General features: G+C 23.9%; 12 protein-coding genes across 12 annotated transcripts; 7 read left to right on the forward strand and 5 right to left on the reverse strand.

The window, feature by feature from the left end:
* Window positions 1–444: 444 nt before the first annotated feature.
* T551_03629 (exosome non-catalytic core subunit RRP42) lies at window positions 445–1,455 on the reverse strand (the record flags this gene model as incomplete). Its single annotated transcript, XM_018375892.1, has 3 exons — window positions 445–954; window positions 1,001–1,148; window positions 1,190–1,455. 3 exons carry the CDS (start codon window positions 1,453–1,455, stop codon window positions 445–447), a joined length of 924 nt encoding a protein of 307 aa, XP_018227902.1.
* Window positions 1,456–2,064: 609 nt separating this feature from the next.
* On the reverse strand, window positions 2,065–2,926 carry T551_03630 (ATP synthase F1, delta subunit; the record flags this gene model as incomplete). The annotated part of the gene is made up of 5 exons (XM_018375893.1): window positions 2,065–2,196; window positions 2,238–2,330; window positions 2,377–2,705; window positions 2,754–2,820; window positions 2,867–2,926. The coding sequence occupies 5 exons, from the start codon at window positions 2,924–2,926 to the stop codon at window positions 2,065–2,067; spliced, it is 681 nt and encodes a 226-aa protein (XP_018227903.1).
* Window positions 2,927–3,030: 104 nt separating this feature from the next.
* T551_03631 (uncharacterized protein) lies at window positions 3,031–4,264 on the forward strand (the record flags this gene model as incomplete). The annotated part of the gene is made up of 2 exons (XM_018375894.1): window positions 3,031–3,304; window positions 3,357–4,264. The coding sequence occupies 2 exons, from the start codon at window positions 3,031–3,033 to the stop codon at window positions 4,262–4,264; spliced, it is 1,182 nt and encodes a 393-aa protein (XP_018227904.1).
* Window positions 4,265–4,478: 214 nt separating this feature from the next.
* T551_03632 (uncharacterized protein) lies at window positions 4,479–5,348 on the reverse strand (the record flags this gene model as incomplete). The annotated part of the gene is made up of 6 exons (XM_018375895.1): window positions 4,479–4,548; window positions 4,593–4,764; window positions 4,807–4,940; window positions 4,986–5,079; window positions 5,124–5,290; window positions 5,332–5,348. 6 exons carry the CDS (start codon window positions 5,346–5,348, stop codon window positions 4,479–4,481), a joined length of 654 nt encoding a protein of 217 aa, XP_018227905.1.
* Window positions 5,349–6,440: 1,092 nt separating this feature from the next.
* On the forward strand, window positions 6,441–8,973 carry T551_03633 (uncharacterized protein; the record flags this gene model as incomplete). Its single annotated transcript, XM_018375896.1, has 10 exons — window positions 6,441–6,503; window positions 6,544–6,610; window positions 6,654–6,909; window positions 6,956–7,392; window positions 7,433–7,488; window positions 7,532–7,916; window positions 7,959–8,327; window positions 8,371–8,617; window positions 8,664–8,824; window positions 8,873–8,973. The coding sequence occupies 10 exons, from the start codon at window positions 6,441–6,443 to the stop codon at window positions 8,971–8,973; spliced, it is 2,142 nt and encodes a 713-aa protein (XP_018227906.1).
* Window positions 8,974–9,312: 339 nt separating this feature from the next.
* T551_03634 (cytochrome c) lies at window positions 9,313–9,854 on the forward strand (the record flags this gene model as incomplete). The annotated part of the gene is made up of 5 exons (XM_018375897.1): window positions 9,313–9,334; window positions 9,380–9,453; window positions 9,507–9,520; window positions 9,568–9,709; window positions 9,753–9,854. The coding sequence occupies 5 exons, from the start codon at window positions 9,313–9,315 to the stop codon at window positions 9,852–9,854; spliced, it is 354 nt and encodes a 117-aa protein (XP_018227907.1).
* A 67-nt stretch (window positions 9,855–9,921) lies between these two features.
* Window positions 9,922–10,850, reverse strand: T551_03635 (uncharacterized protein). The gene is made up of 4 exons (XM_018375898.1): window positions 10,676–10,850; window positions 10,605–10,626; window positions 10,226–10,564; window positions 9,922–10,182 (listed from the first exon to the last, which is right to left on the reverse strand). The coding sequence occupies exons 1-4, from the start codon at window positions 10,703–10,705 to the stop codon at window positions 10,118–10,120; spliced, it is 456 nt and encodes a 151-aa protein (XP_018227908.1). The 5' UTR covers window positions 10,706–10,850; the 3' UTR covers window positions 9,922–10,117.
* Window positions 10,851–11,584: 734 nt separating this feature from the next.
* T551_03636 (uncharacterized protein) lies at window positions 11,585–12,061 on the reverse strand (the record flags this gene model as incomplete). Its single annotated transcript, XM_018375899.1, has 1 exon — window positions 11,585–12,061. The coding sequence occupies one exon, from the start codon at window positions 12,059–12,061 to the stop codon at window positions 11,585–11,587; it is 477 nt and encodes a 158-aa protein (XP_018227909.1).
* An 865-nt stretch (window positions 12,062–12,926) lies between these two features.
* T551_03637 (uncharacterized protein) lies at window positions 12,927–13,806 on the forward strand (the record flags this gene model as incomplete). The annotated part of the gene is made up of 7 exons (XM_018375900.1): window positions 12,927–12,966; window positions 13,018–13,093; window positions 13,148–13,170; window positions 13,216–13,327; window positions 13,375–13,465; window positions 13,506–13,599; window positions 13,652–13,806. 7 exons carry the CDS (start codon window positions 12,927–12,929, stop codon window positions 13,804–13,806), a joined length of 591 nt encoding a protein of 196 aa, XP_018227910.1.
* Window positions 13,807–13,964: 158 nt separating this feature from the next.
* T551_03638 (uncharacterized protein) lies at window positions 13,965–14,789 on the forward strand (the record flags this gene model as incomplete). The annotated part of the gene is made up of 2 exons (XM_018375901.1): window positions 13,965–14,353; window positions 14,396–14,789. The coding sequence occupies 2 exons, from the start codon at window positions 13,965–13,967 to the stop codon at window positions 14,787–14,789; spliced, it is 783 nt and encodes a 260-aa protein (XP_018227911.1).
* A 3,483-nt stretch (window positions 14,790–18,272) lies between these two features.
* Window positions 18,273–19,691, forward strand: T551_03639 (ferrochelatase; the record flags this gene model as incomplete). Its single annotated transcript, XM_018375902.1, has 5 exons — window positions 18,273–18,401; window positions 18,458–18,716; window positions 18,779–19,118; window positions 19,168–19,403; window positions 19,450–19,691. 5 exons carry the CDS (start codon window positions 18,273–18,275, stop codon window positions 19,689–19,691), a joined length of 1,206 nt encoding a protein of 401 aa, XP_018227912.1.
* A 1,319-nt stretch (window positions 19,692–21,010) lies between these two features.
* Window positions 21,011–25,041, forward strand: T551_03640 (uncharacterized protein; the record flags this gene model as incomplete). Its single annotated transcript, XM_018375903.1, has 17 exons — window positions 21,011–21,295; window positions 21,345–21,404; window positions 21,447–21,651; window positions 21,693–21,911; window positions 21,955–22,064; window positions 22,107–22,224; window positions 22,270–22,333; window positions 22,422–22,549; window positions 22,592–22,920; window positions 22,960–23,061; window positions 23,105–23,214; window positions 23,302–23,675; window positions 23,721–23,812; window positions 23,853–23,952; window positions 23,994–24,216; window positions 24,260–24,486; window positions 24,527–25,041. 17 exons carry the CDS (start codon window positions 21,011–21,013, stop codon window positions 25,039–25,041), a joined length of 3,261 nt encoding a protein of 1,086 aa, XP_018227913.1.
* Window positions 25,042–27,054: the final 2,013 nt, after the last annotated feature.

The raw sequence follows: 27,054 nt of genomic DNA on the forward strand, positions 1-27,054 counted from the left end.
TTTAAGAAATTAGTTAATAAAAAAAATTTGAAAAATACATACATATACCATATAAATGTTCAAAATAACTTTTTAGTCTATACTCTTTGCATATAAATCACTAATGATGCTTTTGAAAGTATTTTATAAATTTTGATTTTTTAAATGCATAAAGCTATCAGAATAAAATTTGACTAGATATTATAGATATAAAAAAAAAAATATATAACATTTTCAATAATGTAGATAATCTGATATAGCATTTTTACTGAATACAAAAGATAGTGTATTGTTGACTATAGAGTAATATGTTTGTATAATGCTGAGAATATAAAAAAAAAGTAAAAAATTAAAGATGACTTTTAATGAACTATTTATTTGAGAAAAATTTGTAAATTTCTTCACCTTTTAGTGTTTTTTCTTATATTTAGCTTATCAAAAGATATTTGTATAATCATATGTTTATTAAAAAGAATAAGAAAAGCCCATTTGGAGATTACTGGAATGGTGAATTACATCTTCTTCACTTTTCTGAATTAATTCTTTCCCCATATTTGCAGCACCTTCAAGCATACTTTTTATAATTGAACTTTTTAAGCCATAATTTGATGTTTTATAATTACTAGATGCATGAATTCTTCGAGTATATGTGATTTGTCCATCCTTAAGAACTCCCACTGCAAGAATTCCATCAGCAACTGCTATTTCATCCCAACTTAAATCATAAAAAATATTGTCCCCAACATTTCCAACAAAAATAATTACACCAACTTTTTCAATATCAGGTATTGGCACTCCATTTTTTAAATCATAATCAACTTCAAAATCTCCAGAACCAATATCCTGTGCAATTTTATCTGTATCTATAGACCCGGGCGCAATATGTGCTATAATATGAGGTAATTTAGTTGTTTGAAGTGCAAGACGAACAGCTAATGCAAGTGCTGGAAGAGCATGATTATTTGGTGAAATTACCTTTATAAAGATAAGTATACATATGGGTTTATGGTAAAATACTAACAACTGCGTCTATAAATATAGACCAAGCCTTAGTTGGTGTCACTAAAAGATGTTCAAGACTAATGCCTGATAAAGATTGTAATATTGACTGAGTAAGAAATGCAGACATAGCTTCATCGTCGTTGTTTTCATGAAATGTATTAGGGAATCTATCTAAAATTATTTCGGGTTTATAGAAAAATAAAATTACATTTCTACATTAACAGATATTTTACCACCTTTTTTGCATTTTCTTAAAATATCTAGATCCACTGAGTTAATTATTTCTGCCTTAATACTAACAATAACACTTGTATTATCCCATTTAATATGTGATGACCCATAAGCTAATGGAAGAATATCTACTTGTGCAAATAAAGGACGAAACTGAGTAGGACTTCTAGCATCCGGTCTTATAGGCGGAACCTGAAGTAAAGAAGAATGTAGATAGGATAGTTGAGATATAGAAAGTTTCATAAATAATAAAATTCTGAAAAATTGTGTGGAATCTTTTATTTTTAAACAAAATATATTGATATTTTTACTAATTAGAATAATATAAAATCGTTGTTATTAACTTGTATAAAAATGAGCATTATGAAATAAACATTTCGCTTCTATTTTTTAGTTATGTAGATAAGTATTTGAAAAAATCTATATACCATAAGTTTCCGAGATTAATTTTATTTATTTGTTTAAAAAAAGGATATATATCTTACTTGCAAGATAATTAATCTACATGTTTATATATATACATATATGTTAAAAGTGGATTTTTTATTTCTAAAAAATTCAAAATAATAAATGATTTATTATTTCTGTTTTCAAAAAATTACCCAATTACAAAACATTGTTCTTTTTAATATTGTAAAATATAAGTTAGATTTTTAATATATTTAAATGTTATATAAAATTCTTAAAGCAACAATAACGGGAAAATTATTTTTTATTAACATTCTTTTATGTAAAAAATATTATATTAAAATTCAAATTCGTTGAAAAAGAATCAATTTACTCGAGATTACCTTTGTCCATCTAATACATAAAAATATCAATTTAAATAGAATCTGAACAAGTTATTATTTTTTAAAAAAAAAAATATAAAATATTATCACCAGTAAGTGCTTTATTCAACTTAAGAATTTTATGTGCTACACTTAAATCAACAGTATAGTTACCAATTTCTACGATAATACCACCAATAATGTTTTCATTAATCTAAAATTGTAAATAATTTAAATATAAAAATATTTGATTACTTTATTAATCATTTTAAGCTTTCTTCCTGGGCCTGCATGTTTCGATTTTGAAATAGCAGACTCTAGACGACTTAAAGACTGAGAATCCAAAGGCTAAATCCTAAATTAATATAAAAATTGATAATAACAATTTATTTACAGAAACACTAGTAACGATAACTTCGATTTCTCCTTTTTTTGCACTCATAAGATATGAAAACTTTTTAACAATATCTTTTATAAGATTAAGTCTGTTTTTTTCTGCAACGATCTCCAAAAAGTTAAAAATCAACTTGTCATTTCCTAATGATTTTGCAAGAACTTCTGCAATAACTGATCTGTCTTTAAAGGAAAGAGACGGATTATTAAGAACCATAGAAAGTTTTGGATCTCTATTAATTATGCTGCAAAGAGAACTAAGCTGTTTCTCTGTTTTCTCAAGAGATGCGTTTTTCATTGCTGCATTGTATAATGCTGTGGCATATGTTCCTAAAAATATAAACACAGATGCATATTTTTAAATAAAATATAAAAAACCATCAATCCCATGCAATTCAATTGGTGCTTTTATACGAGTTGTTGCTGTAATTGTTGCGTATGTTTGCTTCTATCATTTATTAGTTAAAGACTTATTTTAATATGTTTTTAACCAGGAAAAAGCTTTTCATTTTAAAAACTCTTCTTGCTATTCCTAACATTCTAACACTCATTATTTTTTTCTTATTTTTCTAATATTTTTCTATTATTTTTGACTTACGAACGTTAAATTATATCGGAATTTCGTAGATTAAAATACGTTTATTCACACTTTCTAATGACTGAGCTGCACGCTGATGGGCGAGCAGATTGCCTATTTTTTATGAATAATTCATGCAATAAAGGAGACTTATGTATATATCGGCATAATCTTTTGGCTCGAGAAAGCCGGGTGCAATGTACCGAGTTTCAGGCGCGCCAAACATGTAGTAAAGTAGGGTGTGGCGATCGCCATTTGACAAGTTATATTAGTGGAACATATTGTTACTGGGAAACAGCACCCACAGGGTGTACTAAAGCTATTTGTCCTTTTAAACATCATGGTTATCCAGGTGCAGCGTATTTGTTAAAAAAAAGAGTAAAAAACTGATAAAATGACATTAGGTGCTGGGAAACAGGTTTTGCTTAACATGTCATCAGGAAAGGCTATAGAATCTTCAGTGGGCAGCTCTGTAGGTGTAGATCTTTCTCAAAAAAATACATCTTTTGGACCATCTTTGGAAACAAAACAAGAAAATCAAGCAGTGCATTTGGAAGGCGAGCCGGTGATTCAGGAAAACCAAGATATCAAAACACATGGTTTATCTAGTAATCTATCAGAACAACGTAAACGTAAATTAGAATCTGTATTGCCTTTATCTATTTCAAAAAAGCAAGAGAAATATCCGTTAAAAGACAAAAATATGAAAACCATATTGCAAACTTCTCAAAACACAGAGTGTCAATTCTCTGCTCCTACTGCACCTAAATCACAAAGAAATGTACTCCAGTTGAAAACGGGTACAAAGGGGGCTAAGGGGAATCATGGCAGAAAACAAGATAAACGGAATTTAGCAAATACCCATGAAAAGGATAATATTGAATTTAGAGTTCGTACATTAGAAGAAATTAGAGAAGAAAAAGCAGCAAAGCTTAGACAAGTTGAAAAGAATAAAGAAACCCTAGAAGATCAGAAAGATGTTTCATTAAAAGAATCTTCTAATATTTTACAAACTGATATTTCTGCATTAAAGCATTCCAAAAAAGATATCAATGAGAAAAAGAAGACTATAGAACATGTTAAATTGGAACCTCAAACTTTTTCGTCTCAGGAAAACCTTAAACTGAAAAATTCTCAGAGTGGTAATTTAAAAAATGAAATAAATTCAACTTTGTTACCATCTTCAGATGATGATTTGGATTTTTTGAATGAGAATGAAGATAAGTCTATAGATATAAATATTATTCAGAACGGAAATAATGGTTTTGAAGATGATGAATTGGCAGAATTTGAACGTGAGTTAGAAATGTGAAAGTTTAAATGTTTTTATATTTATGTAAATAAATTGTTGTATTTATAGTTGTTATAATGCAAACTTTATAAATATTATTTTGAATTAATTATCTTTAATATAGTATATATGATTGGTAATATAACAAGACTTAAGTCTTTAGAATGATATTTTTAGATTTTCTTGAAATTTTTTTATTTAAAATATTATAGTAATCTACAGTTAAGAAATAGTTTTATTTCCCATTAGTAATAAAACTATCAACAAGTTCCTGAAGTGGTGCATACTCTTTTTTTTCAATAAGACTAAAAACATTATAAATATTGTTAAATATTACTTGAGTTATTACTTAAATTCATTAACAAAGAATATAAAATGTTTAAAACTTGTATTTAGGTGAGCTTCTTCTCCTAATGCTATAATAGCAGAAAAATGATGACAATAAATATGCGCATATACTCGAAAAAGACGTTTGTAAATTTGTCTAATTATCAAGGGAAAGGATTTTGGGAATGGAAACCCTAAAAATATTAATTTTATATTCGATTATAATCCTAGTAAACCATTTTTTGTTGGAAATACAGATTCATTATCAATAAAGGAAAGGACCCACTGAAGCAACGTTTCTATATATTCAGGTGCACTCATTTTTGTCGGCTTTTTATATTTGCTAGAATCTTGCCATAAGTATTCATATCTAAAATAATAAATAAATAATATTAATATAAAAACATATCTATACTGTGATCCTGCAGACATCATTGGGCATGTTTCACTGATACAAAACTCAGTTATTGTCCCATAGAGCATATTTATTTGATTATAAAAGTCAACAGCTAATGTAATGTAAGAAAAAATCGAAAATTATAATTTTACAAACTATTGGCTGCAAGCCATTCGTTAAGATCTTCGCCTTCTGGGAGACGAACAACACGTGCAAGTGAACCTGAGCCAAGAGTTGCTTTTGTATATTCCTTCAATTGAAAACGCCTATTGTTTTCTTCAATTTTTTTAGGCTTAAATGTTAATGTTCGTGTTCGTGAATTTCTATAAAAGTTAGTTTTTGTTTTTTTAAAGAAAATATTAACATATTAAAAAAAGACATTTCTTTTACTTTTATGTTTTTGGTTATAGACTTATTAAGAAAAAAGAGTTTATTTATAAAAGAAAAGGAGACTAATCAATGATTTTTTGATAATTTTCTGAGTTGTTGTCAACACATGTTACTATGGAGATGGCTGATTATTAAAAGTTGAAAAAATTTTATATGGATTCAAATATTTATAAACTAGAAATTAAATATTTTAATAAAAATTTAACAAATAAAGTGTAAATTTTTTAACAATGTGTTTTTTATTTAATAATAAAGTTATTTAATATCAATTTTTTATTTTATTAATAGTAATATTGATTTAAATATATGCTTATATATAAATAAGTTTATATGTGTGTATGTATTTATATATTTGTATTTTTGGATGCATTTTTTTATTACAATGTGTATATATATTTAACTCCAAAAATGATTAATGCATTAATTAATGCTTTTATTGGTATGAAATTTAGATAATTTATATGATCTTTTGAATATATAAAATAAATATTAACTAGAATGATTTGATTTGTTATATTTTAAATATTTTAAAAATAAAAGTTTTTTGTGCTTTATAAAATATTTAATGTTTTTTTATTTAAAACGTTAATATTTTGATTATAAAAAAATAAAAGAAATAGATTTTTAAATATATTTTTGATTTTATATTTAAGAATTTCTAAATTTACTTAGATATGTTTTGTTCTTTTATAAAATATAAAATTACAATAAATTTTTATATACATCCTTTTAAAAAAAACTATTTAATAAAATTTAAATATAAAATTGATTAGTTATTTAAGAATCTTAGAATTTTTATAATTAAAAATTTCTCAAATAATAAAATTATATTTAATATTTGTAATATTTAACTTAAACTATGTTTCAAAAAATTATTTTTCAAAAATTATTGTATTTCGCATTAACTCTTTTACATTTAAAAATAGTAATTATGTTAAATATAAAATCATTCAATAAATATAAATATATTTTTTTATTTTTTTTATATTTATAAATTAAATACATATAAACATTAAGTTTTAACATGACAAGCACTCTTATCTCTTAATTACTACAAACAGTCAGATAGGATTTGTATTTAATATGAGTAAATTCCCATTTGAAACAATTCCATTAATTCCTAACACTTTGTATAAACCTGCCATGGTATTTTTTTTATTAATAATTTATCTATTAATGTTTTCAGATTATTGGGCGTTGTATATGTTGCGATTCAAATTTACAGTATCCAAATAATATTTTTTGTTTTAGATGTAAAATACTTTTATATTGATTCAACTACATTAACATTATAAGGTACTATTTGTGGTTCCATCAATGATATACGTCCTGTTCTAATACAATCATCTGTTATTCCACCAAAATATAACTTTATTCCTCTTTCTTTATCAAACTTCGAAAACATAGTAACTATTTGTAAAAATAATGATCAAACAGATGTTAAGACTGCTTGGAAACTCTTAGAGGATGTACTTATTGCTACATTTTCATCATGGAAAACATTAAATACATCTTTTTCTAATGTATTTGTTCACGAATTATTACTATTTACGTATTTATTGTGTTGTATAGGGAATAAATATTTCCTTGACAGATAGTTCTGTAGATTTGTTTCAGGTCAGGACTTTTTATGATGTCATGTCAACTCTTCCAAGTCATCTTATTGAAGTTTTACTCAAATCAATAAATATCCTTCTTAAGCGTATTGGTCAACCACTTAAAAAGCCTTCAGATGTTTTATTTCTTCTTATTATCCTTGAAAATCCTTTTTTTTTTCTATATACTTATAAAAACGAATGTAATGATATTATTAAACGTACATTTGGTTATATTAGTAGTTTATCAAATGATATTCACCATTATATTGTTAATTGGTTTTCTAATTATAATACGGATATTTTATGTAAAAAAATACAGCTTTGTAATAGCTTTATTTCCAAACGGCTTAGTAAATATACTCGAGAACATGATAATCAAAGTAAATACACTACTGATTGGGGGATCAAAGCAGCTACAAAGATGATGGCTTTGCTATGTATGTTTTTTTATATTTTATTTTATCTAATCTTTAATAGTTGCATCTAATAATAAAAAATCCACCTTTCTTCTTTCAGAATTTTATAATACCATGGTATTTAGTTTTGCGTTATTTTATTATATATTAAACAAATAAGGTTGATTATATTGATTTGATTACGGACTTTGATGCATGGGAGCGAAAGTTATCAAAGTTTTCATTTTGTCAATATCCTTTTTTACTTTCTATGGGTGCAAAAATCAATATTATGGAATATGATGCTAAACGTCAGATGGAAGTAAAAGCAAGAGAGGCTTTTTTTTCTAGTATTTTTCAAAAACGACATATTACTCCACATTTAGTTCTTCGTGTGAGAAGAGAATGTATTATTGAAGACAGTCTTAGACAAATTAGTAATAATGAAATGGATCTTAAAAAAAGTCTAAGAATTGAATTTGTTGGAGAAGATGGTGTAGATATAGGAGGACTTCGAAAAGAATGGTTTCTATTGCTTTGTAGAGAAGTATTTGATCCTCTTTATGGTATAATTTTATATAATAAAAATATTATTGTTAATATTTTAGGAATGTTTGTTTGGAATGAGGAAACAAATTACTGCTGGTTTAATCCTGCTTCTTTTGAGTCATCTGACCAATATTTTCTTGTTGGAGTTGTTCTCGGACTTGCTATTTATAACTCTACTATTCTTGATATTCATTTTCCTTTAGCTTGTTATAAAAAGTTATTAGATATTCCCTGTGGATTAGATGATTTAAAAGTTTTCCGTCCTAGTTTGGTTAAAGGATTTCAACATTTGTTAACATTTGAAGGCAATGTAGAGGATACTTTTTGTAGAGATTTTGTAGGAGAGTATGAAGCTTTTGGAAATGTTTATCGATTACCTCTTTGTAAAAATGGAGAAAAAATTGCAGTTACTAATTTAAATAGAGAAGGTTCTTTTTTATTTTTTTATTATATTGTTTTAATATTTTATAGAATATGTTAAGCGATATACCAGTTTTATTTTGAATACGTCCATTTCAAAACAATTTGAGCCATTTAAACGAGGATTTTATCATGTATGTGGAGGAAATGCACTTTCGCTTTTTAGACCAGAAGAAATAGAACTTCTTATACGAGGTTCTCCAGAAAGCCTTGATGTTGATCAATTACGTTCAGTTACAGTATATGATAGTTTAAATTCATTAGAAATCAATCCTGAAGAAGAAAGTGTTATAGAATGGTATGTTTGAAAATATGTAAAATAAAGTTATTGATAAGAGTTTTAGGTTTTGGTCTATTTTTAAAGAAATGAAACCCATTTTGCAAAGAAAATTACTTGCTTTTGTTACAGGATCAGATCGTATTCCTGCTACAGGTGCTGCTAATCTTTCATTTAAAATTTCTATTCTTGGAAATGATTGTGATAGATATCCTATCGCGCACACATGTGATTTAATATATTAATTTATATTTTTTATTTTAATATATTATATAGGTTTTAATCAATTATGTCTTTATCGTTATAAAACACATCAGAAACTTTACAAATTCCTTATTACTGCCATTTCTGATTCAGAAGGGTTTGGGTTAAAATGAATGAATTAATATGTATATTTTTACAATATTTTACCTTGTGATTTTTTTCAAACCGTTTCTCTTACTACGATATTTATATATAAATGTTTTTACTTATATTAGCTTTTCATCTTATTCCATTCCATACATATGCATTTTTGATTTAATTTGTTAAGCATTTGTCCTTTTTTTTTTTCTTTATGTATTTTATTAGACTCTCTCTTAATACGTGCTTAATAATCATGCTTTATCTCGTTAAAAGATTTCTACGTAGCGTTTTAACTTTAATCTTGAATTTTCCAAATTTTAATTATTAACTAATTTTAGCCTGTTTAATCAACAAAATATTAAAGAAAAACTATGGGATTTTCAACAGGAGACGGTCAGTTGATATTTTTTGATTTTAAATTTATCTTAAATTTTGTAGCTGAAAAAGGTGCCAAATTATTTAAAACTCGTTGTGCACAGTGCCATACATTAGAAAAAGGTGGCCCTCATAAGGTAAAGATCTTTTCTGATCTATGTTTTTATGTGTTTTTTAATCTTTCAAATAGGTTGGACCGAATCTGTAATTAATAAATTGATCCGTTTAATTTTATTATTAATATATCTTAGCCATGGTATTTTTGGAAGAAAAACTGGTCAAGCAGAGGGTTACCAATATTCTGAAGCCAATAAATCTAAAGCAATAACTTGGTCTGAAGAAACATTGTATGAATATCTTGAAAATCCTAAAAAATACATCCCCGGAACAAAAGTATACTTAAAATAATTTACTATGATTTTTTTAATGATTTTAGATGGTGTTTCCTGGTTTTAAGAAGCCTTCTGATCGTAATGATATTATTACTTATTGTAAGACATGTTTAGGTAATTTTTTACAATTAATGAAGAAACAGTGAAAAATGCAACTGCTTAAGTAATTATATAACTGTATAAACAAATGAACAAAAAATAAAATAAATGGTTGGTCAAACAGGCTCTTTTCCCTTTAAAAAAGTGATAGTATTAGTTTTTAATGTTTTATAATATTAATACAAAAACATTGTTTTCTGATTCATCTAATTCTATGTTTTATGGTAAATTTAATTAAGGATTGTACACCTCTGAAATGTAACCAATTATATACATCAATGATGTAGTATATAGATGTTTTAATTCAAAATTAAGCAGCAATATACCCCCGTTCCGTTCCACTTCTAAAAGTAGGAATAAAATCGCCAGGTGCAGCTAATTCTGTTAAGCAATAATACAAGTATAAAGGTATACTCACTGTTCCCTTCTTTTTTTTCACTATAATCACGACGTCTATAGTCGTATTTATCATTTCTTAATCGATGACTATCAATACGGGGCATACGAGTAATTTGTTGACGTGGATGCCTTTTACATATGTTTGGTATAGCTTCATTTGGAAGATGTAGCCACTCCCTCAAATAATCAATTCCTTCATTTGTAAGAGTATAATAATAATATTGCCATGAAAATTGAGTTTTCAGATAGCCTCTTGATGTAAGTGATTGACATGCTTTAATGACTTGAAGATTAGGAACACTTTGAAGCTCTACCGAACTAGGCGCATTGAAATCTTTTTTTGCAACAAGAGTCCCATCTAATAATGCATATTAAAAATATTATTATTATCTTTATACCTTTAAATAAAAGCTCATATATCTGTTAAGATAATTAAAAAAAAAAACAAAATATATTTCTTTTTACGTACCTTTTTACGATTATTCTTAGGAATAATCATTTCTAGCAATATTATTCAGACCCTATAAAATAAATTTATTAGTAAACTATTCAAAATTAAATACTAAATCATTTGTTTATATTTTATTAAAAGTATTGCAAAAAACATAGTCAAAATAATATTCCAAGTACTAATATTTTGATTTAAATTTCCAAATTATTTACTGATTCTTTTATAAATATTCTTACCTTTTTAATTTTTTTTTAAAAAGTCGTTCGTATTGGAAATTTTTAACACATGACTTTGAAATATTAAATCATAAAAAAAAAAGAATTTATTAATAAAATTTTGTAAAAAATAGTTTTAGATTATAATTTCTCTATTTTTTTGGGTTTAAAATTTATTAAAGCAAAAGTCCTTTAAATATAAAATTAAGTAAAAATATAATATTAATTTTCATAATTTATTAAACCTTAAGAAGTATTTAAAAACACATTATGTCTCTTATGAAATATATGTTAAGTAATAAGGTGCCGCATTATTAGAAAATGAAACTAAATTGTCAAATTTGCGACAATTGACAATTAACGATTAACCTTTTGAATAACTGTTATTTATATTTAACCTTTTTTGTTTTAATAAACATAAAAAGGCAAAAAATCTAAAAACTACGTATGGTTTTTATATTTGATAATAACAAATAGAATTCGACAAGACCAAATAACTTATAAAAACGTATTCCATAATTTAATCTTTACTTTTTATTAGTTCAAACTTCAATATACCATAAGAAACATGAATCAAAGCACTTAAATAGAACGTTAATAACTCTCTAAAATCATGTATCACAAACCTTCAAGTAAATTAATTATAAACCATTAAAAAAACTTAACAATAAAATATTATATTTTTTATGATAAGGTTTACAATAGAATTAAATTAATTATTTTTGGGCATTATTTTATTAACAAACGTAGGCTGAGTTAAACGTAATGCTCTGGTCTCAATATTTTTTTTATTAATTAAGCTTTCACAACTTTTATTTTGCGGAATTCTGAGATAGTAATTGTGAAAATTCTCTTCATCACAGCCAACAATACAACACCATTTTTTCCAAAAATACTCGTCTGCAGCTGATTTAGATAAAATTTGTTTGACATTTTGTAACCATTGAAGGTCGTCCATGCAATCTCTGTCAACCATTGTCCATAATGTTTCCAAGTTTCGACGAATGTCTTTTGACAAATTTGAAAGAATATTAGAAAAAAATACTGAATTGTGTTCTATAATTTTTTGCATCTCTTTTGCACGATTGGACATAGGAAGCAAAATAGAGTCTGGACAAAGCATAAGTGTAATTGTTTGGCTTTTACATGCCTGCTTTCCCTCACTACCCCCTATTTGAATATTCTCCATCCTCAAATACCCGTTTTTCAATTAAGGTTATATGTAAACTAGCGGCTAAAAACTTTTTCCTTGTTTTGAAAATATTAAAGAAAAATAACGTAATAATCCGCTAATCAATGCTTGTTTGATACCGATGACTCCTACCTGCCTTCATTAGCTACTTTATTAAATTTATATTATAAAATCACGCCAATCGTCGTTATATAAAATTTATATACTAACCCAATAAATATATCAATACTTAATTAAATTCCCCTAAATTTCATTCTAAGCCCTCTTTTTCTGAGGGTCAGTGCCTGTTTTTTCAACAGTTTGCTGCAAATCTGTGCCATTCAGCCCTAAACGGGCTGTTGTTTTACTTTTTATTTTAATTGGCACCTCTGCCGATGAATAAAAAATGCATCATTCGAGGTTTTAAAAAGGCCCCGCAAAACATGATATTGAGTGATAGAAAAATAAGGATAGTTTTTATATAAAAAACGCATTTTTGCAGTATAAAGCATTGCTATTTATCTACATTTTAATTTATTTTTCTGTGCATTTGCAATTTATATCATCCCAAACTTATGTTTTGTCTGTTCAATAGACTTATGTGCTTTATCACTTTTATTATTATACCATTAGAATATACAAGCAAAACTTAGACAAAAATTGGGTAAAGTTTTAGGGAATATTGAATATTTTGCTGCAAAGTAGCATTGTAATTTGTATATTTGCTATATATATGCTTCTATTTAGTGTGTATATGCACTAGTTGTTGGTGCTTTATAAATATTTACACAAGTTAGGTAAATTAAGGCATTTACGGTTGCTACTTTGAGCCTGGAAAAACAGCTAATTTTCGAAGAAACTTGAAGCAGCGTGCACGTAAAAAATGAAAAAGCGCATACAACACAAGAATCAAAAAGATAATAGTAAGTTTAAACTTAGAAGTGATTGAAATAAGATTAAAGTGTATAATTTAGCAAAAAAAAGGCGCATACAACCTAAAAAATATACATCATTGTCTTCAGAAAGTATAAGTAGTGATCATGAAGAACTGTAGGTCTATGATTTTGTCAATAGAGACATATTTATTCATTATATTACTCTTAGATCCATAGATTCTAGACGGTTATGTTTGAAAAAGGAATTATATGTGTGGTTTTGTTAACAATGGACAGCACGGCCTTTGCAAGAAACATCAACGAAATTGTACTTAGAAGGGTTTGTTTCTCTGCAGAATGATACATTTAAACGGATAAAAATGCTTATAAAAACTGCAAAAGAGGAGAAGTAAAAGGATTTCATCAAAAGCAAAATAGATATTGATGAATAGGTAGATGCACAAATGATCATAAATTTAAAGCATTAATTGGAGATATTTTGGCGTTAGAGGATGAAGAACATGTTTCAGATGCAGGTATATTAAAAGTATTTTTTCTATTTTTTTTTGTTTTTCTGAGGAAAAAAGGAAAATATTTCATCTTTTCTTTCTATTTTAATGGATTATCGAACGATACTTGAGGATTTGATAAGTACAAAGTCTTCAGAAGTTTTTAAATACAGTGAAATGCATTTTCTTTATTTGAATTGCTGTATTAACGTTTTGGATAATAGGAAATGAATATGATCATGAAACAAATCTTGCTAAAGCAGCAATTACAAATGCTGCTTCAAACACCTTTTTAGAAATAAATCAAAATATGGATTATAAAAAGGCACTGAAGAAGTTTGCAAAAGCTGTTAATCTTGCTTTGCTTAGTGTTGAATGATTTTTTTCTTACAACTTATACTTTTAACTGCTAAAGATAAAAAACCAAAGATTAATTATCTAATCTAATATAATTTATTTTAGTTTGTCGGTAATAAAAATATTTTGAATTTAATTTTATGTAACGTATTTTTTAACATTTAGCGATAATTAAATAAAATGATCAATAATATTATAACAACTTTTCCGCCATTTAAGACAGTATCTGTTGTTCTCTCTGACACTTCAACTATCAAAAATCTTGAAGACTATTTATCAGTAATTTTTCCTTCTGGAAATTATCTATTATCACATTTTTCTGGTAGACCAATTTACCCTGAAGAAACTTTAATATCATTGTTAAATCATAGCCAATATTCAAATGGCAAAGATTTTTGTATGTTTAGGTATGTTCCAAGGATTTTAGGAGGCAAAGGTGGCTTTGGATCTCAGCTTCGTGCAGCAGGAGGTCGTATGAGTAGTAGGAAAAAGCGTGGTGAAGAAGAAAACAAGTTAAGTTGTAGGGATTTGAATGGAAGAAGAATACGTAAAATTAAAGAAGAAGAAGAGTAATAGTTTTTGTAAAAAATACTATATTTTAAAATTTATAGATTGGCAAAATATATAGAAACCGCATCAGTACAAAAACGTGAAATTTTAGCAAAACGAAAACGAAGACTCCAAGCAATTATTGATGCAAAGCCTCTTTCTCAAAGAATCAAGTTTGATGATAACAAATATTTAGAAAAGAATGAAATGATGATTGATGACGTAAAAAATACAGTAAAATTAGTAATGGAGAAATCAGAATATAATTCAAAAATAACATCAATGAATGGCTTTAATATTACGGATAATCCTTCAAATATCAATAAGGAACAAAATACAAATTCTATATATTCGAAAGTGCTGAGCTTGTCGACGAGTAAAACTAGTAAAAGGGTTAATAAATGGGACGAAGAGTTTATTTCTAGTGATGATAGTGAGGAGCTAGAGATTAAATAATATAAATTGAATAATTTAAAAGGAATGAATCTTTATTTGAAAATAAATTGTGTAAAAAATTTTTACAATACCAAACTTACTAGCTTCATATATTTAATATCATATTTTTTATAAAAAAATATAACTACTTTTTAAAAAAATCAATATTTAATTTATTGATTCTTAAGGTTAAGAAATTGAATCACTCGAATTTGTATTTTATTTAAAATATTATTTTTTAGTAGTAATTGGTATATTTCAGAACTTATATTGTTTTATAGATATTTTATTTCAGAATCTTTACAAATTTGTTAAATCGAGAATAGTACTGTTATTTAGCTTTTAATATAGATTTAAAACTAGCTAATTTTATTTATGTATATTTCTATGATAATATTAAAATTAAAATTCTATGTTTACTTTTTTAAGACATTTGTAAGATACTTATATACTTTATATAAATTTTTATTTATATTTTGTTAATTTTAGTAGTTTTAATTTAAATATAAAGTATTTTTAACTCTAAAAATATTTTAAATAATTTCATTTATTAAATTAATTTTTTGTCATTTTTAAACAATCATATATATTATATTCAAAATAAAAAATATAAATATAAATGAATTATAATTATTGATTATCCATAAAACTTGCTCTAATAAATTCATAATTTATTTATTTTAATATAAAATATCAATAAGTTTTTTAATTTAGATTTTTGAATTTAACTTTTAAATTTTTAAAATTAATTTAATTATATGTTTAAAATTTTGGTTAGTTTTAATTATTTTTAAGATCAATTTTTCCAAAAATTAAATAATAAAATTTGATTTATCAATTATAACTTCAATAATATAATTAAATAATTTATATTTTAAAATTTTAAAAATATTTTATTTCTATCTAGTAAAAAAATCATCTATAAAAAATATTACAATTTTAAACGAATTGCATAGAATTTTTTAAATTAAGTTTTTAATTTCACTGACACTTTTAAAATATTTAGTAAATTACAAAAGTATTTTAAAATACATATTTTAAAAAGTTAAAAATGTATTATGAAAAAAAATTATTTTATTGCTATCTAACAGTTTTTTTTAAATAAAAAATATTTAATATATTCAATTTATTCTATTAATCATAATATTTTTCTAGAAAAATACAATAAAAACACTCATAATTCCATAAAGATTATATTAAATTTACAATTTAACAAAACAATTCTGTATCTATCTACAAATAATAATTATATATTTCAAAAAATTAATTGTAAACAATTTTTAACAATTTGGTTTCCTTATTTAATTAATGTTCTTAAATAATATTTATAGTTTTATAAACAATATAAATTTTTCTAAAGATTGTAAAACTTTTCTTTTGAAATATTTAATGTTATTATAAAAATTTTTTTATTTAAAATTTTTTTGAATAATAAAGTAATTAAAATTTAATAACATAAATCTCAATTTTTATAATTAAAATTTTTATAAAACAAAAGATTATATACTTTTTCTCTTAAATATAAATTTAATAATTTAAAATTAACTTGTTTACTAAATATTTAAATTTTTAGAAATTAAAAAAATAAACTATCTACTAAATTTACAATATTAACAATTTAAACATAAATTATAAAAAAATATAATACCTATTTTAATAATTTGAATTAATATTAAAATTAGAATTGTTATTTTTTTTCTATAATTTTTAGTTTCCAAAATCAAAAAAATAAGATCAAATAGAAAGTTTAATTAATTTTTTTTAAATATAAAATATTTTAGAAAAGATAATTTATATTTTTTTCAATTAAATAAAAATATACTTAAAAATGTTACTTGATTTATTTTTCATAATTATTTATTATGAATATTATTATAACAAAAAAATTATTATATTTAAATTGTAGAGTTGTACATTTAATTTTAAATAATAGTTAATAAAAAATCATATTTAAAATAATTCGAATTTTATAAATGTTTATTATTAAAGTAATAAAAAAATAAAATTACTTTATTAAAAGTATACATTAATAAAATTAATTTTTTAATAAATTAAGTTATTTTTTAATAACTAAAAAAATTATATTTTATGAAAATTTTTTTATAAAAAAACATGTCTTAAATTTACTAATTAGATCAAAAATTTCAATAACACTATGATTTAAATTCCAAAAAAAAATAAATTTATTGACTTAAACAAAAAAATTACATTTCTATTTAAATCAGAATAACTCATTTATATTAAATTACTATATTTATTATTCATGTTAGTTTATTTATATACTATTTACAAATAATAATCATCTACATTTTATTAATTTTTATATATTTTAAAATACTTATTCTTCCAATATTCAAAAATTTTCGAAATTATTTGAAATTCTCATTGTTATGATTTTGATAAAAAAGTATTATGACCGATTTAAAAATAGTTTACATTATTAAAATAAATATTCTCTATTATATATTATTTTCATACTTTGTTAAAATTGTTTATTTTACCTTTTTAATTTGTTGATATTTTACATCAGAAATAAAATATAATACCAATATAATTTATAAGTAAAACATATAAATTTATAATATTTATATTTCTATAAAATATTTTCTTTTACTTAGTATTAACTAATATCTTAAAATATTATTTATAATATTTATTATTACAGTAAAATAAAAATTCTATATAAACATATTATATCATAAAATATCTACTTAGATAATTTTGGTTTAATGCACTAAATCTATTATCATTAAATTCTAAACATTTGTAATAAAATTACTAAATAATTAAACAGATATATTATCTTTTATTTTTTTGTAAAATTATTCAAAATATTTTATTTTTACTATTTACATCATTAGCTAAGTTCTAGTATTAATTCATTTTTAAAAATCTAGTATCAAAAAATAACCATTTAACTTTTCAAAAAATATTAGCTTGTACTTATTTAAAACAAAAAAAAATTATCAATGATATTTATATTAATAACATTTATAAATAGATGAATTTATAAAATATTTATTATCTTCTTTTTTATTAAGAAATTCATGAATTTGAAATGTATGGTTTTTTTTAATGAATATACTTTTATTTAATATTCAATTAAAATTTAATAATATATAACTTAATAAATTTAACAAAGTATTAAAATATAAAAAGCGACTATCAATTTAGTTATATTTTTAAAAACAAAGTAAGCAACACTTATGTCTTCTGAGTAAATAAAAAAAAAGTGCATATTAATTTATATATGATTTAATAATACTAAATATCTTCTAACACCAAGAACTAAATAGCTTTAATTTTTAAAAATTATACAAAAAAAGTAAAATGTTCTTTTTAAATCATATATAGATCATATATTTATTTTTAAAATTTTTTTAAAATTTCATAATTAAAATTTTAAATCAATTTTAAAAAATATATTTATCGAAATTGATTAAATCTCAAGCAATTTTTTATTTTTTAAATATATCTATGGAGGAATAACTGATAACTGAAATAATGATTAACTCTTCAAGATTCACAAGAAATATTTTTAATAACAAATTCTATAAGCCTAAATTGCGTTTGAATTCTTTTGTTTTTTCTATAAATTTAACAACAAAAACAAAACACTCTAATGGCCCTACTGTAAATCCTTTATTAAACCATCCTTTTTAATAATTTAAACTAATATAATTAATTAGGGAATTGTTTTTTTAAATATGGGTGGACCATCTAAACTCTCTGAAGTTAAGGATTTCTTATTTCGAATTTTTACAGACAGTGATTTAATTCCACTTGGATCAATGCAGAAATGGCTTGGATCTATCATTGCAAAAATAAGAGCACCTAAGGTGTCAAACTATTATAAAAAAATAGGTGGAGGGAGTCCAATCCATAAATGGAGTGAACTCCAAGCACAAGAAGTGTGTAAAATACTTGATGAAATAAGCCCAAGAACAGGTATGATTTTTTATAAATTTTGCAAAAAAAAACCTATTTATTGAAATATATTGATATTATAGCTCCTCATAAACCTTATGTTGCTTTTCGATATTCTGCACCATTAACAGAATCTGTCATACTGGAAATGTTAAATAACAATATAACTAATGCTGTAGCATTTACTCTTTATCCACAATATTCATGCTCTACTACAGGGTCTAGTCTTAATGAATTATATTATCAAATTCAAAAACTTGATACACATAATCAGATTCGCTGGAGTGTTGTAGATCGTTGGCCAACGCATTGTGGACTCATTGATGCTTTTAAAGATAATATTATAGAAACGTTGAAAACATACCCAGAAAATGATAGAAATGATGTAATTATATTATTTACTGCTCATTCTTTACCAATGAGGTAATTATAATTTAATTAATAATAATTTTTAAAGCTAATTATTTATTAGCATTGTAAACCGTGGCGACCCATATCCACTGGAAGTTGCTGCAACAGTTTATGCTGTTATGGAGAAGTTAAACTTTTCTAATCCTTATCGGCTTGTTTGGCAATCTCAAGTTGGACCATCCACATGGCTAGGTCCTCAAACAAATCACGTTATAAATAGTTTTACAAAAATGGGAAAACAGAATATTATTTTGGTCCCAGTTTCATTTGTTAGTGATCATATTGAAACTTTATTTGGTAAATTAATAATATTATAAATATATTTATCTTACCATTTCTTTAGAATTAGATCTTCAATATATTGCTAATGCTAAAAGATCTGGGTTTAATGGTATAAAGCGAGTAAGCAGTTTGAATAATAATTTTACTTTTATCCGAGGAATGGCTGATATACTTAAAAATCATTTAACTAATGGAAGAAAAAGCAGTACGCAGCTTGAATTATTGTGCCCATCTTGTATAAGTTTAAAATGCTATTTAACAAAATCCTTTTTTAATAATATTGGATATACGGAAATTCTATAATAATATATATATTGTTTATACATAAATTTCATGTTTAATTTTCATGCATAAATCATTTATTATACACACTATAAAATATATTTAATAATCTTTGTAATTTTAGAACTATGAGAATTTAATTTTTTATCTTTATACTATGAAATAAAAAAATAATTCTATGTTTTTTTAAGAAAACTAATATAAAATAACGATTTTTTTCAAAAACAATAAATCAAAAAACAATAAATCATAAATAAAAATAAAGTATAAAAATATTTCATAATTCTAAATATATTTTTTCATATTTTAAAACGATATAAAACCCTAAAAAATACTAAAATTTAGAATAAAATTTTTATTTATAAAATTATAAAATAATTTTCTTATAAAATAATTTTCCAAATATTCCAATTCAGTTTTACTATTCTAAAAACATACATATCCTTTAAATATAAATAAATAAATAAACTTACTTTTAACAATTATTTTCATCAAAATCTAATACATTTTATGAAAATATAAACAGTTTTATATCAAAAAAATTATTTATAAAAAATTCTTAAAATTCAAAAATATAAATTTTTATATCTTTAGTAGGAAACTCTAAAAATTTAATTAATGAATATCAACATAATCTAAAAAAGTATATTCTAATTATTATAATATTTTTTAGTAAAAATATAAATTTTCGTAAAAATCTACCCTATTCGAATTTTATAAAAATAAATGTGGATTACATAAAAAAATAATATAAAAATTAATTAAAGCACAGAGCATCTTTTTACTGATTAACTTTAGCATTTAAGAAATAATATAATTTCTATCTTTAGAAATGTTCAAATTTTAATAAATAAAATTTTAATATATATTAAAAAAATTCTTTAATATAATATTTATTAAATCTCCTGAAAATCCTTCTTATACGATCCCTAAAAATAATGTCATTTAAGTTTTTCCTTGAAAGTTCGTTTATACTTTATATGAATATAATATTATTTAATCGATTATATCAGATACTATTTTCAATCGTGTTTCATATTTTTTAAAATATTAAGTTCATTTTCTTTTCAATTTTTTCTTTTAAAAAATTTTTCAGTAACCGCTTTTATTATTTTATTATTAAAATATCAACAACAAGTTTGAATGTATTTTTTAAAAGACATTTTTTATTAAATATACTAGATTACGTTTTTTATCAAAACGTTTAAAATTTTTAACTAGCGTTATTTAATTTCCGAAAAAAATATCAAATAATTTGTAAGTTTATATTAAGTATACTAATAACTCTTATAGCTAATATCCATAAGTTTTCCTATCATTTCTTCGTCTTGGAAGGCGGAATGAGACTAATTTTTTCATTATTTGTCTCACTTTTATATATAACACAATATGGGAAACCTTTTAAACTTCACGACTTTGATAAACCAACTGAAAATTTGAAGACAGACTCTACTGTTTTTCCTGTAGAAATCCTTGAGGAGAAATTTATAAAATCATTAGTAGATAGAGCTAGCTATAGACTTATTAAGTTAGGGAATGGTATAGAAATACTACTTATCAGCGAGCCCAATTCAAACAAAGCAAGCGTCTCTGTAGATGTTGGAATAGGTAGCTTACATGATCCTGTGAGCTTCTTAGTCTTTTTAGTTTATGAGAAACCTTATAACATCTTAGGATGAATATCCAGGAATGGCGCATTTTTGTGAACATTTGCTTTTTATGGGTACAAAAAAAGTATTTAATTTTTGCTTTTTTTTCTACTTCTAAAACACCTAGTATCCAAGAGAGAATGACTTTGATAGTTATGTTTTGACACATGGCGGTTATTATAATGCATTTACAGCTCTGATAGACACAAATTATTTTTTCGAAATTGATGCAGATTTTCTATATGAAGCTCTTGATAGATTTGTCCAGTTTTTTGTTGATCCTTTATTTGCAGAAGATTCAGTGCAACGTGAATCTCATGCTGTTGATTCAGGTAATTTAATAGTTTCTATCTATAAAATTGATCATTTATAGAACACAAAAAAAACCTCAGATCATCAGCTTGGATTAGATATGAAATTCAAAAAATAACATTTAACAAGACACATCCAATGTCAAGGTTTTCAACAGGCACTCTTCATACATTAAATACAGGCCCTAGAAGACAAAATAAAAAGATTACAGACGAAATTCGTAAATTTTTCGAAAAACATTATGTTTCTCATGCTATGAAAGCAGCAGTATACGGGAAAGGTCTAAAGTTTTCTTGCACTATTTATTTTTTAAACCTATATAGAATCACTTGATGAACTTCAACGAATTTCGCAAAAGTTGTTTTCTCAAGTTCCAAATAAAACAGTCGAAGTTGCTCCTTTTACAGGTAACCCGTTGGATGGAAAACTTGGGGTAAGATAGTTTTTTTATTTCCATAAAATATTTATTTATTAGACTTATTTTTTCTATGCACCACTATCTGGTGGAAACCAGTTACATTTGGAGTTTCCTATCCCAAATCAACTCTCTTTATATAAATCGCAACCTCTTTCTTATTTACAATATATTATGAGTTAGTTGATATTAGTTTCTATTTTTATTTTTAGTAATATTCTAGCTTTCGAAGGAAAAAATTCATCTCTTAGATATTTAAGAATTAAAGATTACGCTTCTTATATTATGTAAAGTTATTCTACTGTTATTAATCGTATTAATATTTTTATAGGTTTGATTATACACATGTGCATGAAGGAGCTGATATCTTAGAAGTTATAATTGGTCTTCGTTCCTACCGGGCTTGTATACTTCATACTTATTTTGTATATTCAATTTGACTTTTTTAGCAAAGTATGAATCTACAATTAGAGCATTTTTTGAGTGTATAAATTATTATAAAGGTTTTTTTCTATTCTAAATAACAATAATCTTAAATGTAATAGGGATTGGACCAAACAAGGATGTCGTAGAAGAATTAATAACTATACAGCATATGAATTTTAATTATATCCCAAGAGGATCTATTCCTGATTATCTTTCGTCTTTAACTCTAACTATGCAAAACAAATATATTTCTTATGAACACTTGTTAAGCCCATATATTATAAAAGAATATAACGAAAAAGATATTAAAAAATTGTTCGATGCATTATCACCATCTAATTTTCGAGCTTCTTTGGGTCATAAGCCAAAGGATGTAAATTTTACCAATACGGAACCCCATTATGGAATACCATACGTAGAATTAAGTTTTAATGATACATTTTTGGAGGTAGTATATTGGGGTATTTGTTGTTATTAATTTCAGCAGATGCTTAAAGATGCTAAACTTCCTGAAAATGTAAAATTAGGTTTCCCTAAAAATATATATGTTTCCAAACTTCCCAATATTACTATGGAAAAATTCGATCATGTAATCTATATAACTTTCTACTTTATTTTCTAATAACTCCTAGCCTCCAACTCAACCAGTACTTTTTAGAAAATCAGAACTAATTTCTCTTTGGTATGTCTATGGTAGTTATTATCATGCACCACGTGGAACGGTTACCCTTCTTCTAAGAAAGTAATATTTATAAGAATAATTGGAACTGGTCTTACTTTATTTAGTCCTGTAACTCATTTATCTGCTTCAGAACGTGTTAAACTTGAGTATATATTCAAATATCTATATAATATCTTACAAAATTAGTTTTATTATATTATACCTTCAGTATATTTCAGAAGCAGATTCTTATTATTCTTCTATGGCTGGAATCGATATCTCTATTTATTCTGGATATCATGGGTTAATTATAGAATTAGAAGGATATACTGATAAAATTGTGGAGATCTTTGATAATATTCTAAAAATAATTCGTACGGCATCTATTAGTTATCACGATTTTTATGGGCTTAAACAAGATCTTCTTTATAGATATTTATCCAGTTCTTTTGTATCACCAATTTCACTTGTAAGAGATGAATCACGAAGAACTCTTATGGAAGCATCTCGTGACCCTAAAGAACTGGCATATGAAGTGCTTAGTAATATTTCCCATACAATACTAAAACTTCTAATTTTATATTTAGATACTGAACCAGAAGAGCTTAGTGCATTCGTTTATGATTTTTATACTAATCTTTATCTTGAACTTTTAATAACAGGAAATATTCCACCAGAAGTAAGTTGTGTTTCAAAAAAAATATTTGTTAAATATATAGGATGCATTGCATATTTCTTATATGGTTGAAACAACTTTTGAATCACGCTATATACTGTCATCTGAATTTATTAATCCACGTGCAATAACCATAAAGAAAGGTTAGTGAACTTTATTTGTATTGTATCTAACAAAATATTAGATTCTAAATATTACCGCAAGTTTAATGCTTCAGATGCTAAAGATCTAAATTCAGCAATTCATTATTATTGTGAAGTTACTGATTTAGCAGAGAGAAAAGAAAATTCAGCACTTGTTGTATTATCTCATATCATGAATGAGCCAGTATTTAGTATATTAAGATCAAAAGAACAACTAGGTTATGCGGTACGGGGTAGTTATGTCCGGTCAGCAACAGTTACAGGGTATTTTTGCAGTGTTATCTATAATCTATACTTAATATTTCAGGTATCAAATTATACTTCAAAGTGAAAGACAACCACATGTCTTAGAAAGCCGAATTAATGCTTTTTTTAAGAGTTTCTTAGAACATTTGAATAATTTAACTAATGAAGAATTTTCTCATCATGTTAACTCAGTTATAAATTCACTAAAAGATATACCTGAAAGCATGGCAGAAGAAGCAGGAAATATCTGGACTAAGATATATTACCGCATTTATAATTTTGATACACGTAAGTTTTTCTTTCTTATTTTTATTTAATATTTTTATAGATAATAAAACTGTTGAAACTTATAAATCTTTAAAGAAAGAAGATGTGGTGGATTTATTTAAAAAAACTCTTTATTATGATTCCCAAACATCGCGGAAGAAAATCTCTCAACATGTATCTTCTTTTGTTGCTAGAGATATTTTTCATCTTGATGATATACCTTTTAATAAGCTTTCTGATTATCTTGCCAAAGCAGAAACACCAGTTTCAGAAGAAAAACTCAGAGAAATCTACTTAATTTCTAATAATACAGAAACTTTTATACAAGAATTAGTACATCATATATTAATTGATGTGAAAAAAAATCATGCCTCGAACCAGGAAACACAAGCAGAATATACTAAAACGGAATATAATAAGATACATTCATATCTTGTAAGTGAGTATCAGTCACAAAAAAAACTGCTTGAGGAACAAACTGGTAAATTAATAAAAAATTTAACTGAATTTAAAGCTAGATCTGTTTTATCTCGAGCACTTGTTTCTCCATTATTAGTAAAACTTAAATCAAAATAAATGTACAGCTTAAACATTTTTTATTATTTCTAAGAATCATTTGTTTTAAGAAATTAAATCCTAAGTTTATTAAGATAAATCATATTTTCCGTTTTGCTAATTTTAAGCCTTTATAATCCTGAATTATAATTTCTCTTACTGTCTTTTTGTACTCTATTTATGTCATTATATACACCTATTTTTTTATTTAAAAATTTTTTTCATGTTTATTTAAGAGTATTTAAATTATATTTAAGAAATAACCTCTTTAACATTTTATATCAAAAAATATTTACTAAACAATCAAACAAAACATACTTTAATAGAAAATATAGCATTAGACAAACATGCGTTACAAAATAAAAACACAATATAATTGAAGGATATAATTTAATTTTAAATCATTGTTTTGAAAAAAAATAAAATACAAAAATAAACAGAAAAAATATTATAATAGATTAAAGAATATATTGCTACTTATAGAGTACATAAGATATTGAAATGTTTTTACGATACAAGGAGTAAAATGCAAAGGTTTAGAAAATAAAGTTATTAAAAAATATAATAATTTTCAAGTAAAACTAAAAAAATACATTGAAAAAACCATCAAATAATAATTATACAAAAAATAAATATTGAAGAAAATATTCCCAAATATTAAAAATAACGATAGAATAAAAATAAATTTTATTCAAATATCAAAAAAAGAAATTAAATATATTAAAAAAATCTAAAAGAATAAATTTAAAGCTATTATTTAAAAATAGCATAAATTAAGCAATAAAAATAGTAACCTGATAAACTATTTTTTGGCTAACGACACATACAAAACATTTGTAAAAATATATAAAAAAATAAGTTTTAACATAATAATCTAAATAATAATCTATATGCATTAGACATTAATAGTACAGAACTTGATTTTCTATTTAGCCAAAGTTATTTTTATAACTCAGACTTATTAAAAAAGATTTAGAGAAAATCATAAGCTAAAAAAGAAATATAAGACGATACTAGTTATATTAATGTTATCAAATTACTAAATTCTTCTCATTATTAAACTCAAATATTACTAACATTAACATCAAATAAAAAGTAAAATACTTAATAGCAAAGATTACATAAACTAAATTTTCTTTATTATACTAAGATCCTCTTAAAAAATCTAAGAATAAAGGGTAAGTATATTATAAGGAGTATAATAAATTAGAAAATAATCTGTTAAAAAATAAGATATATAGAGTATTTCCTTCAGACAAAGAATAATTTAAAATCTAATAGAGAAATAAGCTTTAGGACATTCGAAAGTTAGACCTATAAATTACTTTTTTGTACAAATAAAACTTTTGAGAACATAATTACAACAAAATTTAGAGTTTTATAAATAAGACAGTATACAAATAAGCATTTAATAAATACTATAAATACTAAATAAATGAAAACATGCTTACAAATCCATATAATAATAAAAATAAGGCAGAATTCTAAACATCTATAAAACAATACAAATGTTGATCTTGCATAAACAAAAATAGAGCTTTTGACAAAGTAAAAAAATGTTGAAAACATTATTATGAAACTGAGAGTGAAATACAAAAATATACACTTATAGAGCAAATTTAAAAAGATATTTACAATATCATTATATATATAGGAAAATTGAAAAGAAAGAATAACATTAAGTTTACATTACTTCTATTCCATGCTGAAATCTAAAAAAGATTATGAAAGGTGATTAAAGAATAAATAATCATATTTGTAATAACTTTCAATTGAAAATACATACTAAAAATAAAAAAAAATCCAGTTTTTAAAAAAATCCAGTAAAAAAGTCTGATAATAAAGTTAAAAAGTAAAAAATAGGGAAAAATAAACAAGAATTTGATCATATTTTTATACTTATAAATGTAATAAAAGATTTTTTATTAAAATACAATACGAAAAACAATATCATAAAAATTATTCAATAGTTATTTGAAATAAAACATATTAGATGAATAAACATGTTTCAACTAAACATTCATAGTTTAAATA

The sequence above is a fragment of the Pneumocystis jirovecii genome, assembly GCF_001477535.1.
Source record: "Pneumocystis jirovecii RU7 chromosome Unknown supercont1.19, whole genome shotgun sequence".
Taxonomy (NCBI): Eukaryota; Fungi; Ascomycota; class Pneumocystomycetes; order Pneumocystales; family Pneumocystaceae; genus Pneumocystis; species Pneumocystis jirovecii.

Bases quoted from the DNA above. Each gene is read 5' to 3' on its own strand.
- T551_03635 (XM_018375898.1), bottom strand. From the start codon at position 10,705: ATGATTATTCCTAAGAATAATCGTAAAAAG. The intron at 10,627-10,675 runs GTACGTAAAAAG...TTATCTTAACAG, and splicing joins CTAAGAATAATCGTAAAAAG to ATATATGAGCTTTTATTTAA. The intron at 10,183-10,225 runs GTGAGTATACCT...TAACAGAATTAG, and splicing joins TGAAAAAAAAGAAGGGAACA to CTGCACCTGGCGATTTTATT.